Here is a 14,907-nt window from a genome sequence, read left to right on the forward strand (position 1 = left end):
CTAAGTCATCATGATGTACCTCCCTGTCAATTAACACGTGACTTGTGCAAATACCAGGCATGATATACTGATACTGACATTGAGTTCCCAAAGTATTCCAAACTTTGAAGATTGTCGACATTTAGTAGGCAAATCAGTATGCAAGTGTGCCGCCTCTTCCCAGAAACATAGGTAGTATGAGTCACATTAAAAATGTAACATTATGTGCCTAATGTAAATTTAGATGAATCTGCCTTGTATTACGCATATTTTGACCCAAGAATTTGTGATATTTGCAGGTTTCATCCCTACTGAAGGAAAGGCAGGCTGTGTATGGTAGACTGGGGGATAACAGAATGAAAGATGGGTACTACTATGCAGCCCAGCGGCTGTTTACACCACAGGAAATTAAGCAAATTGAGGAAGAAGGAAGAATTCTTGCACGAGAAGGTAAGTCTGTGTTCCTTAATGTCTTCAACACAATAATTTTTTGGGCAGAAAAATATTTGAAATATTTCTCCATTGCTGAAAAAGATTTGTTGTACTTCCATGTGCAAAATTTGGAGTATATTGGGGCATTATACAGTTTTGTTTAAAATACCTTCCATGTTAGAACAGAATTCATGCCAGGTCACTTTAGTTTGTTCATACAGGAGTTTGGTGCCAATGAACTATTCTTTGGGGAGCTGTTGCTCCTGTCTATTTCCCTGCTGAATATTTGAGTAATTTGTGGTTACCACATGGGTCTGTTTCCTTTAGGAGTTGATCTTGTCATGCACCCCGGCCTGATTTTTCTACACTGCAGAAAATAATAAATTAAAACTTCCTTAAGCAATGGCTTAATCTTTATTCCATTACGATAGTAGCGTAGCGGTTAACAAGATGCTATTATAGCTGGGGCCATTGGAGTTCGGAGTTCAGTTCTGACGCCATCTGTAAGAATTTTGTATGTCCTTCCCCTGAAGTGCATGGCTTTCCTCTGGGTACTCCAGATTCCTTCCATAGTCCAAAGACATGCTGGTTAGTAGTTTAATTGGTCATTGAAAATTGTCCAGTGATTAAGCTAGGGTTAAATAGTTGGGTAGCTGGCAAGAGCAGCTCAGTGAGCCAAGAGAGTTTGTTCCACACAGTATCTCTAAGTAAATAAAATAGGATAATTAAACAATGTTAGCAGTAATGGCAATTTACAAATTTCATTGTAATCAATCTTTGCACTTTCAGTTACAAGGCGCTTCATTTCTGGTCTTGGATTCCATTCTAAACTGCATCAAGAGAGTCTAAGACAGATGGCTCAAAATCTGAAAGAGTAAAGGAGACTTAAATATTTCTGAACCACAGAACTATAAGATAGAACATAGAATAAATAGTACAGCTCATTACAGGCCCTTCGGCCCACAGTGTTGTGCTGACCCTCAAACCCTGCCTCCCATATAACCCCCCAATAACCACTCAAAATAGTCATAGAACACTTCAACGTTAAGATGTTTAATCACAATTGATGATTCTATTTACCTTAATTGCTTGGTTAATTTAATTGTACTCTGATAGAAACAGAGTTAGCTTTGAAATGTTGGGGGTGGGGTGCTGTACAGTCGAGTAGTGAATAGCACAATCACTTTACAATGCCAGTTTATAAGATTGGGGTTCGATTCCCACTGCTATCTGTAAGGAGTTTGTATGTTCTACCTGTGACTGCATGAGTTTCCTCAGGCGCTCTGCTTTCTTCCCACATTCCAAAGATGTACGTTGAGGATTGGTGAGTTGTGGGCATGTTTGTTTTGAAGCAAACAACGCATGTTTCGATGTACATGTAACAAATAAAATTAATCTAAAAAGAAACATGCAGAGATATCTTCATTATTTATTACAAAGTTCAAATTCCATTTTAGGAATCTAAATCTGATACCAAAAGTGAGCATAAAGCTGTCATAAAATCCTGTCTGACATTGGCATCAGGCAAGGAACCCAGTTGCCCTTGCCTGATCTGACTGAATTATGTCTTAAGACCCTCGTCATCTATGCTGCAGACCTGCAAGCTGATTGCAGCGGTTCTAGCCGATTGGCTTTTCTGTACACAAAGGATGGCAATTAATGAATCTTTGGTTGCTGCTGTGGTTACAAGAATGGGTAGTGTTTTTCAGTTTATGAGAAAAGAAAGTACTTTTGTTTTACTTTAATGTTTTGATGATATGGTACGTGTAAGTTAAGGTTGTTATTACTCTTGCCATATAATTAGGAAACATTCCAATAACCAAAAAGCAATTTGCACAAAATATACAGCTAGCTAACTAACTTAGAAATAGGTATAAAAGAAAAACTTTGGATTGCCATTCTCCAAAATAGTCTGGTTGCCTAAATCTTTTGGCCTTTATTTTCCTTGTATGTGGTTTTGTGCATCATATTCAAAACGATATGTTGCTCTGGAAGGGGGTGTAGGAAATAATCACTCAAAATAGTCATAGAACACTTCAGCACTGAAATAGGCTGTTCAGCCCATCGAGTCCATGTCTTGTCTGTCTACTGAAACTTCCTGTAATATATCCTGAATGTCTCATAATTATGTTTTATTTTTGAAAAAGGAATGTTTTGAATCTGGAAGGAGAAAAAAACAAAACTAATCACATTATAAGCTGATGAATGTACAATAATGTGCTGTGAGACCCTGTATCTTTCAGAATCAAATACTGCATGACACTATACATTTAGAAAATTGCAGTCTTTCTTTGGCCTAGTCAGGGTGTTTTATTTTAAACCCTGTCAAGGACAAACCTATTTGACCTTTTTGTTGCCTTTGTAGACTGGCAACATGATAGTATTGGCAAAGAGAGACCACCACAAAGCAAATAAATATACCTTGACACATAATGTAAATGCAACATGTTTTATTATTGAAGAGGGGAGTTTTGTCCTGATGTTGACTTCATCTATCTGCTCCCCAAAATAGAACGAGCAAAGCGCCGACAAATGCGAGAAGAGAAGTCAATGATATCCAATGCTAAGAGTGTCCTGAAGAGAAAGCACAATGCATCATCTCATTCCCCAGTCAAGTCAGAAGAACCCGAGAAGAAAAGACTTGAAGTGTAAGCAGTCTTCGGCTCTGCACTCTGTTGTTGGCCATTTTCCATGTTCTGACATTTTGAATCTTCATACACTTCCCATTTTGTCCATCTACTCAAGATCTTTTGTTTCCTTGGGGAACCTTATTGATGGTTACATGGGTAATTCATTGTTGTGATACAAACCTAAGTGAACCAGAAAGAACTTGATGGAGGCGTACAAGAAGGTAAGAGGCGTAGATCGAGTGGACAGCCAGAGTGTTTTTCCCAGGGTCAAAATGGCTAATACGAAGGGGCATAATTTTAAAGTGATTGCAGGAAGGTATAGGGAAGGATGTCAGAATTGAATTTAGCGAAGGGTAGGAGAAATGCCTTATCCTGTTGGTCCATGACTGATGCATTATTTTGATTTTTATTTTTACCTGTTTGACAATAGCAGTCTTTTTCCCCCTCCAGGCATTATACAGATGATGAACAATATGTTTCAATGTATAAAGGTCAGTGACATTTCTTTTGTTATTCAATCTATAAGAATTGACAATGCTGTAAGTGTAACTTGCTGAAACTTCAGTGACAATGCCTTTTAGCAAATCTGAACATTTAATGTCTTTACATATTGTCTTGCCTTCTGATTGGACTTGTGTATCATAGTTTAGAATGGTTTTTGCATTTGACCTTTGTTTAGAGAAGTGATCTTATAGAAAAATCAAATAATGCCAGAGTGGGTACAAGAGATTATTGGAGGAGTTATTAAAAGTCTAACAAGGAATTAAAGCAGGGGTTCCCAGCCTTTTTTTATGCCATGAAGCCTTGCCATTAACTGAGGGGTCTGTGGTCCCCAAGCTGTGAATCTCTGCATTAAAGCCATTTTCTGGTCTTCAAGTGCATCTGTTCTGCTCGCCAGAGATTTTTAAAAAAAAAAACAATTTTGGTGACTTGATCAGAGTAAAGAGATTGAGTCATCAATGTAAGACAATTCCAGTTTACCCAGAGAGTGATTTGAATATGGAGCAGCACTGACATATCTAAGAACTAGGCTGATAGATGCATAAAGGTAAATAGAAACGTGTTCTGACAAGATTTGATTACGTAGGGTAGGAGATGACTTATGGGGATATAAGCACAGCTGGATGAAACACAAAAATGAGTAAAATCTGCAGATGCTGGAGATCCAAAGCAACACACACAAAATGCTGGAGGAACTCAACAGGCCAGGCAGCATCTTTGGAAAAGGGTAAACAGTCGATGTTTTGGACCGGGACCCTTCATCAGGATGGAATAGCGCATTTCTGCGCTTGGGATTCAGTGTAATGTTCCTGCTTACATAGATAGGGTAGTTGTATGCTTACTTAGCCATAGTACTGCTCTCGGTTTTTCAATACATGTGTTTGCTTCAACCTCACTGAACACTTTGTCGTTTGCAGTACTGGATGCTGTAAAAGTTCACAAGGATTCCTGGCCATTTAGTGAACCGGTGGATGAATCCTATGCTCCGGATTACCACAAAATCATTGAGGTACAGCAGACTAGAGGATGTTCTGTTAGTAATAGTAAAATTGGTTTTCTTCTAGAAACTTTGGAGCTGAATTTAATTCAGTGATCATCAAGCCTTGTCTCTACCATTTCACTAGAAGTATAGAGTGCCTTGAAAAATTATTCAGCCTCACAACTATTTTCGCATTTTACTGTCTCATTTTCCAAATCTAAAATATACCGAAGTAGAAATTTTTTGAGTTAATCTGCAAAACATTGTGCATCATGTCAAATCAAAAGAAAAATTCCAAAACAGGCTGCAGTCAGCATGAAGACCGGTATGCCACGGTGTTTCACATGCTCCTCTAAGTAGATAATAGAGCGGGAGTTCTTGGGCAATTTGTTCCAGATTTCAGTTGCCCTCTTGGTGGAAAATAAATCTTTAAATCTGCTTTGAATCTCCTACTGTTTAAACCAATGTCTCTGTTTATTTATTTGTTTATTCAGAGGTACACTGCCCAGCAACCCATCTGTTTAACATTAGCCTAATCAAAGGACAATTTACAATGAATTACAAACCAGAACAAACTCCTTACAGTTGGAGCTGGAATTGAACTGCAAAATCAGGAACTCGAGCTGTAATACCATCATATTAACTGCTATGCCACCGTGGTGCCCCTACGGTACTCTGCCAGTTACAGGTACACTGCTAAGGGGAAGAGTCATTCACTTTACACCCATACAATGTTTTTCATAACTTTTGTATACTTCCCTGCTCCAAAGAAAAGTTAATCAACTATTGGAGTGCAAGCCCAGACTACCCACTTCCTGCTTATGGTCAAATGCGATATCCCTTTAAAATCACGGTAATGGTCTCTGATCTCAACAAATTGTGCAGATTAATCCAGTCCCCAAGACCTTTTTCCACATATCAGTCTCCCAGACCTTTTTTTTTCAAATATGTCCACTATCAATTATGGTATGCCGGCATATAACTATCTAACCTATTCCTGCTGCTTCCTTGCAAGGGATTGGACCCCAATAGTGAATTAACTTTTACCTGCTAAGTGTATTATGCTTTTCATACCTCCAGCAAAGTCTTCATCCTGCTCTGATTGTCCATTGCCAGTAGCACTGATCACCTGTATTCATTCTGCTGTCCATAGGAACCGATGGATCTGTCAACGATTGAGAAAAAGCTAAGCGAAAAAAAGTACAATAATAAGTGGGCCTTTGTATCTGACTTTAGGCTCATGTTTGAGAACTGTGAGCAATACAATGGAAAAGGAAATGGTTAGTTTTTATACATGATTTAAAGTTGTTCATAATCCTTAGTTTGAAACACTATTTATGGATTGAAATTCATCTGATCCTGGTTATTTTCTGTTCTACTTAACTAAGTGCCTCTGAGAAAGTTTCAAATCTACACTGCTTCGTTCACATTAATATTAGAAAATTAATTTGAGGCTGTGTGTTTTTGCCTGAAAGGCATATCTTTGTTTTGGACATAATGCAATGAAAGAAACCTTTCTATCTTCCTTTGTTAGATTTGCAACAGAGTCATTTTTACTATATTTTATGGAATGGAACCTGGGAAAATTGCATGGTTGAAATGGGTTTTGGGAACAAAATAATTTGGTTATTTACTTGTCATAAGATTGCTTTGGACAACGAACAAATCTTTTGCATTATTACTTGTGTTTCTGCAGTAGACTAAATCATTCTGCAATCTTGGTATCTTTATATGCAAAATTATATTCTCTTGTTCAAGTGAAAGAATGTTATTTCTGGTGTACTTACAAATAAGTTTATCAAAATTATTTCAGTTTTTGATTTCATACCTGACTTGTCTATAGAATATACCGTGATGGCCCGAGCTGTGGAAAAGTGCTTCAACAAAGCAATGATTAAGTACTTTCCCAAGGACGAAATGGACAGTGAAGATGAGTTCTCAGCTAAGATTACATGTGGAAAGAAAGACAAGCAGAAAAATAAACCAAACCATTTAGTGAAGGACGAAACCAAGCCTCTGACCAAAGCAGTTGAAGATGGGTTTGGATCGCCAAAGGTCAATGGTTTTCTAAACAGTAGTCCAGCCAGTGACATTCCGCAAGTAATTGCTGAACCCAAGGAGGAGGGAAATTCTCAGCAACCAATGCATGTTACAGTTCAAAAGCAAACCGCAGAGGTGAAGGTGAGAGCATTTTCTAATAATAACTTTTGTAGATTGGTATCATATTTTACTGCCATTATCTTTCCCAATTTTTCACTGTTCAGTGAGATAAGTGATTCCATTTATGCAATCAATGAACATGTCCTAATGCTTCACAAACCAGTTAAACTTTGGTATGGCGGGGAATTTGGCATTTTCTTAATAATTTCTTCAGTCTGATATCAGGGAATAATTATGGTCCTTTAGTGTTATTCCCATCTCTAAAATATGGAAGGATGTAGGTTCTCATTGGGGTTAGAATATAAAAGCATAGAGGTCATGTACAACATTATAAAACTTTGATTAATCCTTTTTTTCTTGCCTTTTCTTCCTTCCGGCTGGAGTGCTACTTTTTTTTCTGTCTTATGGGCATATGGTTCCTTAAGGTTGTTACAGCCAGAGATAGTAATGGGAATAAGCTCCCACTACCTATTAAATGCTCCCAATGGCATACCTCTCAAATAGCCTTTGACAACCGAGTCCAGTTCCTTGCCTTCACATGTGGCTCAGCTACTGAGCCTGGTGGAACTGTTTCTACTGACAGGAGAAGGAGCAAAGGTGGGTTACTGGCACCTTAAAACAAGTCACTTTGGGCAGATGGGGCTTGTCAGCTGAGGTTGGCAGCTCATCTAGGAGAAGGAAAACTCTGATCTCAAACCTCCACTGCCTTGTGGCTAAACCCACTCATGAGGAAGGCCTGGGAATAAACCCCAAGGGAAAATCTGGAGCTAGAGTCACTTAGGCAGTCGTACATTACAGACTGGCAACTCCAGTGATGCCACTAGTGCCATCTTGTATCTTTCTCTGCCATTCCTTTGTATTCATCAGCTGTGGAGCCTGCTGCCCATCTTGCTGTCCATATCGTACTGCCCTGGTTTGCGTATCACGTGGACAGCTAGGACACAATATCCATGGTCAACCCCAACCAGTAGAGGCCTCAATATGGGCATATGTCAACCAGTCCTCCAGCTATGGAAGTTCAACTCTGTGCAGGAAGTTGCAGAATGTATTGATTTCTGCCAAAGAGGTTATCGTTCTACGCTGGTGGGCTGTCAGATTTTCCCCAAACCAGATTTGCCTAGGTGGATTTTTAAAATTTAAGGAATCCAATTCCACTAAATTTTAAACTAGTTTGTTCTGGATCATTACGATTTATTCTGATGTGCTTAATGAGGGGCTTATATCAAATCAGCATTGAGTTTGTTAGAATACAATACCTGTACTTACTCTTGACGTTCAATGTGGTTATTACCAAAGGGTATATGTACAGAAGATGATGGTGTTGATAGCAAGAAGGATATTCTTAAATTACACAATGATATTGATCTGCTGGTCAATTACCAGGGGTAATGGCGCGTAGAACTTAATCCCAATTTCTCCCATTTTGCAAGATCTAAAAGAGGAGCATTTTGGGCCCCATTTCTAAGAAAGGATGTGTTGGCATTGGAGATGGTTCAGAAGAGAATTATGCAATTCATCCCAGGAATGAAAGGGTTAACATATGAAGATCGTTGATGGATTTTCAAAGAATTGGGGGATAGGAAGGGGGTCTCATTGAAACCAACTGAATTTTGAAAGGCCCAGATAGAATGGACATAGAGGAGATATTTCTATTTCTCTATCTCCACAGAAGAATCTCCCTTTAAAACAGAGATGAGGATGCATTTTTGAGCCTTTAGGTGGTAAATCTACAGAATTCATTGCCACATACGACTGTGGAGGCTAAGTTATTGAGTATATCTAAACCGGAGATTGATAGTAAGAGTTACGGGGAGAAGGCAGGAAAATGGGGTTGAGGGTGAAAATCAGTAATGATTGAATGTAGAGCCGATTCAATGGACCAAATAGCTTTATCTGCTCCTGTGTCTTATGGTCTAATAAGGATGTGAAGGACACCATGAATAGTGGGCTCTATAGAGTATTGTGCAATGGGGAGAATTCAGTTTACCAGTCCATAAACCTGTAAATAGTGCAGCACAGGTAAATAAACATGAAGGAGGCATACTAGATGTGGGTCTCCATTCACCAGGGCGTAGAATACAGGGGCTTGGAGGTCATATACAGCATCATATAAAATTTGGTCAATCTACTTCCGGTTAGTTCTGGTACCATGCTATGGGAGGCAAATGAATACGCTGGAGATGGTACGGAGGAGATTTGCAGGATGTTGCTTGGGATGAGATGCTTCAGTTATGACGAATGGTTTAGATAGGCTTAGCTTGGTTTGTTTTTCTCAGAGATCTGATTTAAAAAATACAAAATTGAAGAGGGTGGAGTGATTCTTAGTAAAGAGATTTTATTCCATTTTGGAGATATTTATAGGTAGGAAGTAAAAGGGTGAAAGAGGATCTAAGCAAAGACCCTGTTCATACTGAGGGTGGTTGTAATCTGGAACCATCTTATCACCTGCGAAGATAATGTCACAACATTTAAAAAATCTAATAAGATGCAGAAAGCTACAAACTAATTATTGGTAAATAAGATTAGTATGGATGATGGTCAGCTGGACATTGTGGGCTGAAGGGGGCTTTATGTGCTGTGACTTTAGTGTTAACTGTTGTCGGGAGTTGAATTGGAGCCTAACTTTCCACTTGTTTTTTTTCTTTTTATTGTCCTGTTTTGTTGTTTAATTACATTCAAGTAATTGGTAGCTTTGTAATCTGAAATGTCCAGGAACATTTAGTCTACATTTTGTGGAGCTGAGTAGGTGGGTTCCTGTACAGGAGTGGGTCTTTACTGTTTCATTTCATTTCCTCTGTATCTTCATCAGTCTTCCTCTCCACTGGGTCTCTCTCAAACAGCTTACAGCATTAATGTTGCATTTGACTGAAAGTGGAACCCAGTGCTTGTCACACTTTAAGGCAAGGTTTTCTTGAATCAGTTCGGAAGCATTGTGAACTAGCATTGCTAGGACCAGACAACCATTGATTCCAAACCAAGGTTTGTGGATAGTCAACCATGTAATTTAAAACATTTTGTTATTTAACAAAAAAAACTTAGGACATTTGAGAAAGGCACATTAGGCATTCCAAGATAACCTGCATAGGTTAATGTGATAATCATGTTACATAGTTCAAAATGAAGGCCATGTAAAACTGAATCCGTTATGTAGTGTATTGTCAATCTGATGAATAAAATGGTATCCCATTAGATATGACTGTCTTCATGGCTGTGACTCACTTTTGTGAACTTTAGTTTTAAATATTATTTGCTTACCTTCTAATGTTTCCACAATTTTTTTTTCCTGCACATTGGGTGTTTGACAGTCTTTTTTTTATGGATTCTATTGAGTTTCTTTGTTTTACGGCTGCCTGTCAGGAGATGGGTCTCATGGTTGTATATAGCATACCTGCTTTGATAATAAATGTAGTTTGAACTTTGAGTTTGGCTAGAAACAGAATAAGACCATGAAGGAGGGGGAAGGTTTTCAATTGTGGTTTTGATTCTGCCTGTAAATGCTGAATCACACTCTTGTCTCACCTATAGCAACATCCAGTCAGTGGTTCACTTGCAAGTTCTGAAGTTGTTCCCCAGTCTCAAGCTCCTGGTGTATCAGGGCGGATTGTTATGGAACCAATACGAAAAAGGTTTCAGCAGCAATACCGGATGCAGGTATTCTGAATTATTATTATTATTTATTATTTAAATCATCTAGCTGATTTACAAAGACCAAACAAATCTGTAACTAATTCTATGAAATAGTGTTTTTTATTTAAACAAATGCGGTTCATTTTGTCAAGCTAATGTGATCTGAAACAATCAAATGGCACTATTGCAATGCCAAAGAGTTTAAATGACTAGTTTAAAATTAAGTCACTGGGATGTAGCATACTGATAGGATGCATAAATGATGACTTTGCATTCTGTCCACTGAATCAACTGGGGATTTTATTTCGTCCCTTTTTACATGCGGGAGTATGTTGTTGAGTTCTTGATGAATAAGGGCTTCGAAAGTTACAGGGAGAAGGCAAGACGAGGGGGTTGAGAGGGAAAATAAATCAGCCATGTTGGAGCAGACTCAATGGGCTGAATGGCCTAATTCCCCTCCTACGTCCCATAATCTTCTAGAAAATGCAAACGTTTCTTGTATTTGCAGTGCTAAAGATGAGCTGTCAGTATTTCTTGGAAACATTGTGATGAATGGAAAGATTCATACAGTCACATTCGGAGATGCTCTTTCGATGTTTATAGTCAGACCCACTATTGAGGCAAAGTAATGAAAGTTTTATTTCTCCCCCTTCAACCAAATTAAATCTGAATTGTATTCCATCCCTGAAAGTTAACATTTTAGTGAGTGTGAGTTTTCCAAAATTGGGTGGTGGTCATTTGGTCCGTGCTCCCAGGGAGCAATTATCCCTTTCAACATATTCTCATCTTCAGCCTGTTCTCCCTCCATATTGACCCATCAACTCCCATTTAATTTATTTTGCTATTGGCCTGCAGTGGGGTAATTTACAGATGTCAATTAACCTAGTGGTGTGTCTCTAGAATATGGACACAGAAGGAAGCGCACACGTTCACTGAGACAATGTGCAAACTCTACACAGACAGCACCCAAGACCAAGTTCCATCTGGAATCCTTGTTTTTTTTTGGTACAAGAATGTTTATTTTTACTTTTGTATTTAGAGATACAGTGCAGACCAGGCCCTTCCGGCCTAACGAGCCTCACTGTGCAGCAGCCCACCTATTTACCCCTAGCCCAATCACAGGACAATTTTACAGTCATTAATTAACCGGGTACGTCTTTGAACTGTCAGAAGAAACCAGAGCACCCAGAGGAAAGTCACGTACTCATTGAAGGGTGACAAATTTTTTATACAAGACTCCGGAATTGAACTCCTAATTCCAACACTCCAAGCTGTAATAGCATTGCACTAACCACTACGCTACCATGGCGCCCCACTGTTAAACTGCATTAAACTATTAAAACCTGCCAAAGAGAGCTGTTCTGGTGCAACAAAATTTTTTTAGAAATTTGATTGTGCTTGTTTTTTACTTCAGAAGTTTTCCTGTTGTTTTTCCTTTTAGCAACTGATGTTGATGAATGGAGCAGGGAACTCTGATACGGTGTGTTCCAGTTCGGCAAGTTTACAGACACACAGCCTTACATCCAATGGTTTTGGAACGGTGCCACCTCACACTGAGGTGCCTACCAGCTGTACCGAACCTCAAGCACCAACACATTCCTCCATGTGTAGACCAAATGGGCCTCTGAGTCAGGGGCTTCCGCAGACTGAGGCAGAAATTCCTGGTTCCCATTCAACCACAACTATCCCATCAGGGCACAGAAGTGGAGGAGCAGCTATACCACCAATTGAATCAAGTAAAGATTGCTATGGAACAGTGGATTTAAATCAGATTGAAGAACCAGTAAGGTCTGGATATTTGTACAGTTCCAGTCAACACTTTGAACACAAACTACCAACAGCAAAACCTATTCCTGTATCATCTCAGGGAATGTCAGTGGAACACACAGGACTTGATATGCAGGGCCATCCATCGACATCGAACAATTCAGTACTGGGATCTGGCAGTCCTGTCCAAAAAGAAACTCCACCCAATACTTATGGAATTTCTGTAAAACTCAGTGAATCACTGCCAGTTAAATCTCAGATGCAAACTTCTGTTTTTAACACTCCTACCTGCAGTCCTCCTGACCAAACGTCTCAAAGACCACCTCTTAAAGGTAACTAGTTTTAATAGAATGTTGCAAGAATTGGCTGTATCATAAAATATGAATCTCTGATCATTAAATATTTCTAGTTCTGTGTTCCAACTGACAAAATATAATGAAGTTATTTGGTATGAAGCATTAGAGCATAGAACATTACAACACCATACAGACCACCATGTTGTGCCATTCTGCTCTTAGATCAATCTAACCCTTCCCACTACATAGCCCTCCATTTTTCTATCATCTGTGTGCATACCTAAGAGTTTCTTAAATGCCCCTAATGCAGTGATTCTTAGCCTGGGTCCACGGACCCCTCAGAGGGTATCTATCGATCACCACTCTTCAGAATGTGTTTCGGGCATTTAGCACTCTTTGTGTACAAAATAAAACTTGCCTCTAACTCTGCTCCCCTCCCCACATTTTCCTCCAATCACCTTAAAATTATGCCACCTGGCATTAGCCATTTTCGCCCTGGGAAAAAGTCTCAGGCTATCTATTCAATCTATATCTTTTTATCATCTGTCAAGTCACCTCTCATCCTCCTTCTCTCCAAAGAGAAAAGCCCTAGAAAAACCTCTTACTGGTAAATGTCTTATACCCTCTCTAAAGCTTAAGATTCTGTCATGTCCTCTTAGGCTTCTGTTTAGCTCCCGAGTGTCTTCACACCTATTTGATCTTTAAGTTGGCAGAGTGGAGTCTGTAGTGTTTCCAAGGTGAGTTGGCATTACCTGAGAACTGGGATCCTCTTTAGTATCCGTGTCTAACTGCAAACCTATCGGCAATTTTTATGGGAAAAACGGTAGAGTTGAACTACTTGAGTGGAACTGAGTGAGAAAATTCAGCTTCCCGCTCCCTTGTTCAGACTTGCCAAACTCTGAAAGACACAAACAAGAGGAAATCTGCAGACGCTGGAAATCCAAGCAACACACACAAAATGCTGGAGAAACTCAGCAGGCCAGGAAGCATCTATGGAAAAGAGTACAGTCAAGATCTCGGGCCAAGACACTTCATTGGGACTTGTGAAAATAGATGAAGAATCAGAGTAAGGAGGTTGGAGGAGGGGAGGAAGAAACACGAGGTGATAGGTGAAACCGGGAGGGGTGAAGTAAAGAGTTGGGAAGTTGACTGGTGAAAGAGATACAGGGCTGGAGAAGGGGGAATCTGATAGGAGAGGACAGAAGGCCATGGACAAAAGGGAAGGGGCAGGTGCACCAGAGGGAGGTGATGGGCAGATAAGGAGATGAGGGGAGAGGGAAATGGGAATGAGGAAAGGTCATGGGGGGGGGGGTGGCATTGCCAGAAGTTCGAGAAATCAATGTTCATGCCATCAGTTTGGAGGCTTCCCAGACAGAATAAAAGTCACAGTTCAGACAGCATTTATGGAAAGGAATAAAGAGTTGATTTTTCATGCCGAGACCCTTCATTAGGACAAGAAAGGAATGGGAAAGAAGCAGGAATAAGAAGGTGGGGTGAGGGGAATAAGTATGAGCTGGAAGGTGAAAAGTATCACCAGGTGAGGGGGAAAGTAGGTAAGTGGGGAGGAAGTGAGAAGCTGGAAAATGATGGGTGAAAGAGATAAGGGGCTAAAGAAGAAGGAATCTGATAGGAGAGGAAAGTGGACCATAGGAGAAAGTGAAGGAGGAGAGGCACCAGAAGGAGGTGATATGATTACAAACCAGATAAAATCTGCAGATGCTGGAAATCCGAGCAACACACACAAATGCTTGAGAAACTCATTAGGCCAGGCAGCATCTAGGAAAAGAGTACAGTCGACGTTTCGGGCCAGAACCCTTTGGCAGGACATCTGTAAGGTTAACCCTTAGCTTCCTATGCTCCAGGACAAAAAGAAAGCCCCAGCCCAAGCCCTCCAGTTAGAATATTACCCTCTTGCACCTTTGAATCAGAACAGCAAGTCACATTGATAGAGTCATAAGGGGCATGAATAAGATGAATAGCCGATATCTTTTTCCAAGAGTAGGGGAGTCCAATACAAGACGGTTTAAAAGTGATAGGAAAGATTTAAGGGGCTGAAGGGCAACTTTTTCTATATAGGCTGAGTATATGGAATGGGCTGCCACTGAATGTGCTAGAGGCAAATGCAATTAGTGTTTGGACAGTTACAAAGCGAGGAAAGGTTTAGATTTGGGCCAGATGCAAGCAAATGGAACCAGACCAGTTATCTTGGGCCTGTTTTGTTTTTCCATGCTGCGTCACTCTCTGACTCCCTAGCTGTTTGTGGTGAGTTCTTCATTCTTGCCAAGTTGCTCCAGAATTTCCACCTGGATTAGACCATGAGATATAGGGGCAGAATTAGGACCCTTGCCCCATCGAGTCTGCTCTGTCGTTCTGTCATGCGTGATTTTTTTTAACCACATTTTCGACCATAAGATATCGGAGCAGAAGTGGGCTATTTGGCCCATCAAGTCTGCTCTGCCATTCAATCATGGGCTGACCCATTTCTTCCAGTCATCCCCACTCCCCTGCTTTCACCCCATACCCTTTGATGCCCTGG

General features: G+C 40.0%; 1 protein-coding gene across 3 annotated transcripts in view; it reads left to right on the plus strand.

Moving 5' to 3' along the window:
* LOC134353583 (uncharacterized) overlaps nt 1-14,907 on the plus strand; it is a 98,183-nt gene that overhangs the window by 68,551 nt on the left and 14,725 nt on the right. For all 3 annotated transcript variants that reach the window (XM_063061666.1, XM_063061667.1, XM_063061665.1), the window contains exons 9-16: nt 279-429; nt 2,924-3,059; nt 3,492-3,532; nt 4,460-4,551; nt 5,675-5,801; nt 6,365-6,702; nt 10,207-10,332; nt 11,750-12,407. In XM_063061666.1, coding sequence (XP_062917736.1) covers nt 279-429; nt 2,924-3,059; nt 3,492-3,532; nt 4,460-4,551; nt 5,675-5,801; nt 6,365-6,702; nt 10,207-10,332; nt 11,750-12,407 — 1,669 coding nt within the window. The remainder of the gene's footprint in view (nt 1-278; nt 430-2,923; nt 3,060-3,491; nt 3,533-4,459; nt 4,552-5,674; nt 5,802-6,364; nt 6,703-10,206; nt 10,333-11,749; nt 12,408-14,907) is intronic.

The sequence above is a fragment of the Mobula hypostoma genome, chromosome 11, assembly GCF_963921235.1.
Source record: "Mobula hypostoma chromosome 11, sMobHyp1.1, whole genome shotgun sequence".
NCBI lineage: Eukaryota > Metazoa > Chordata > Chondrichthyes > Myliobatiformes > Myliobatidae > Mobula > Mobula hypostoma.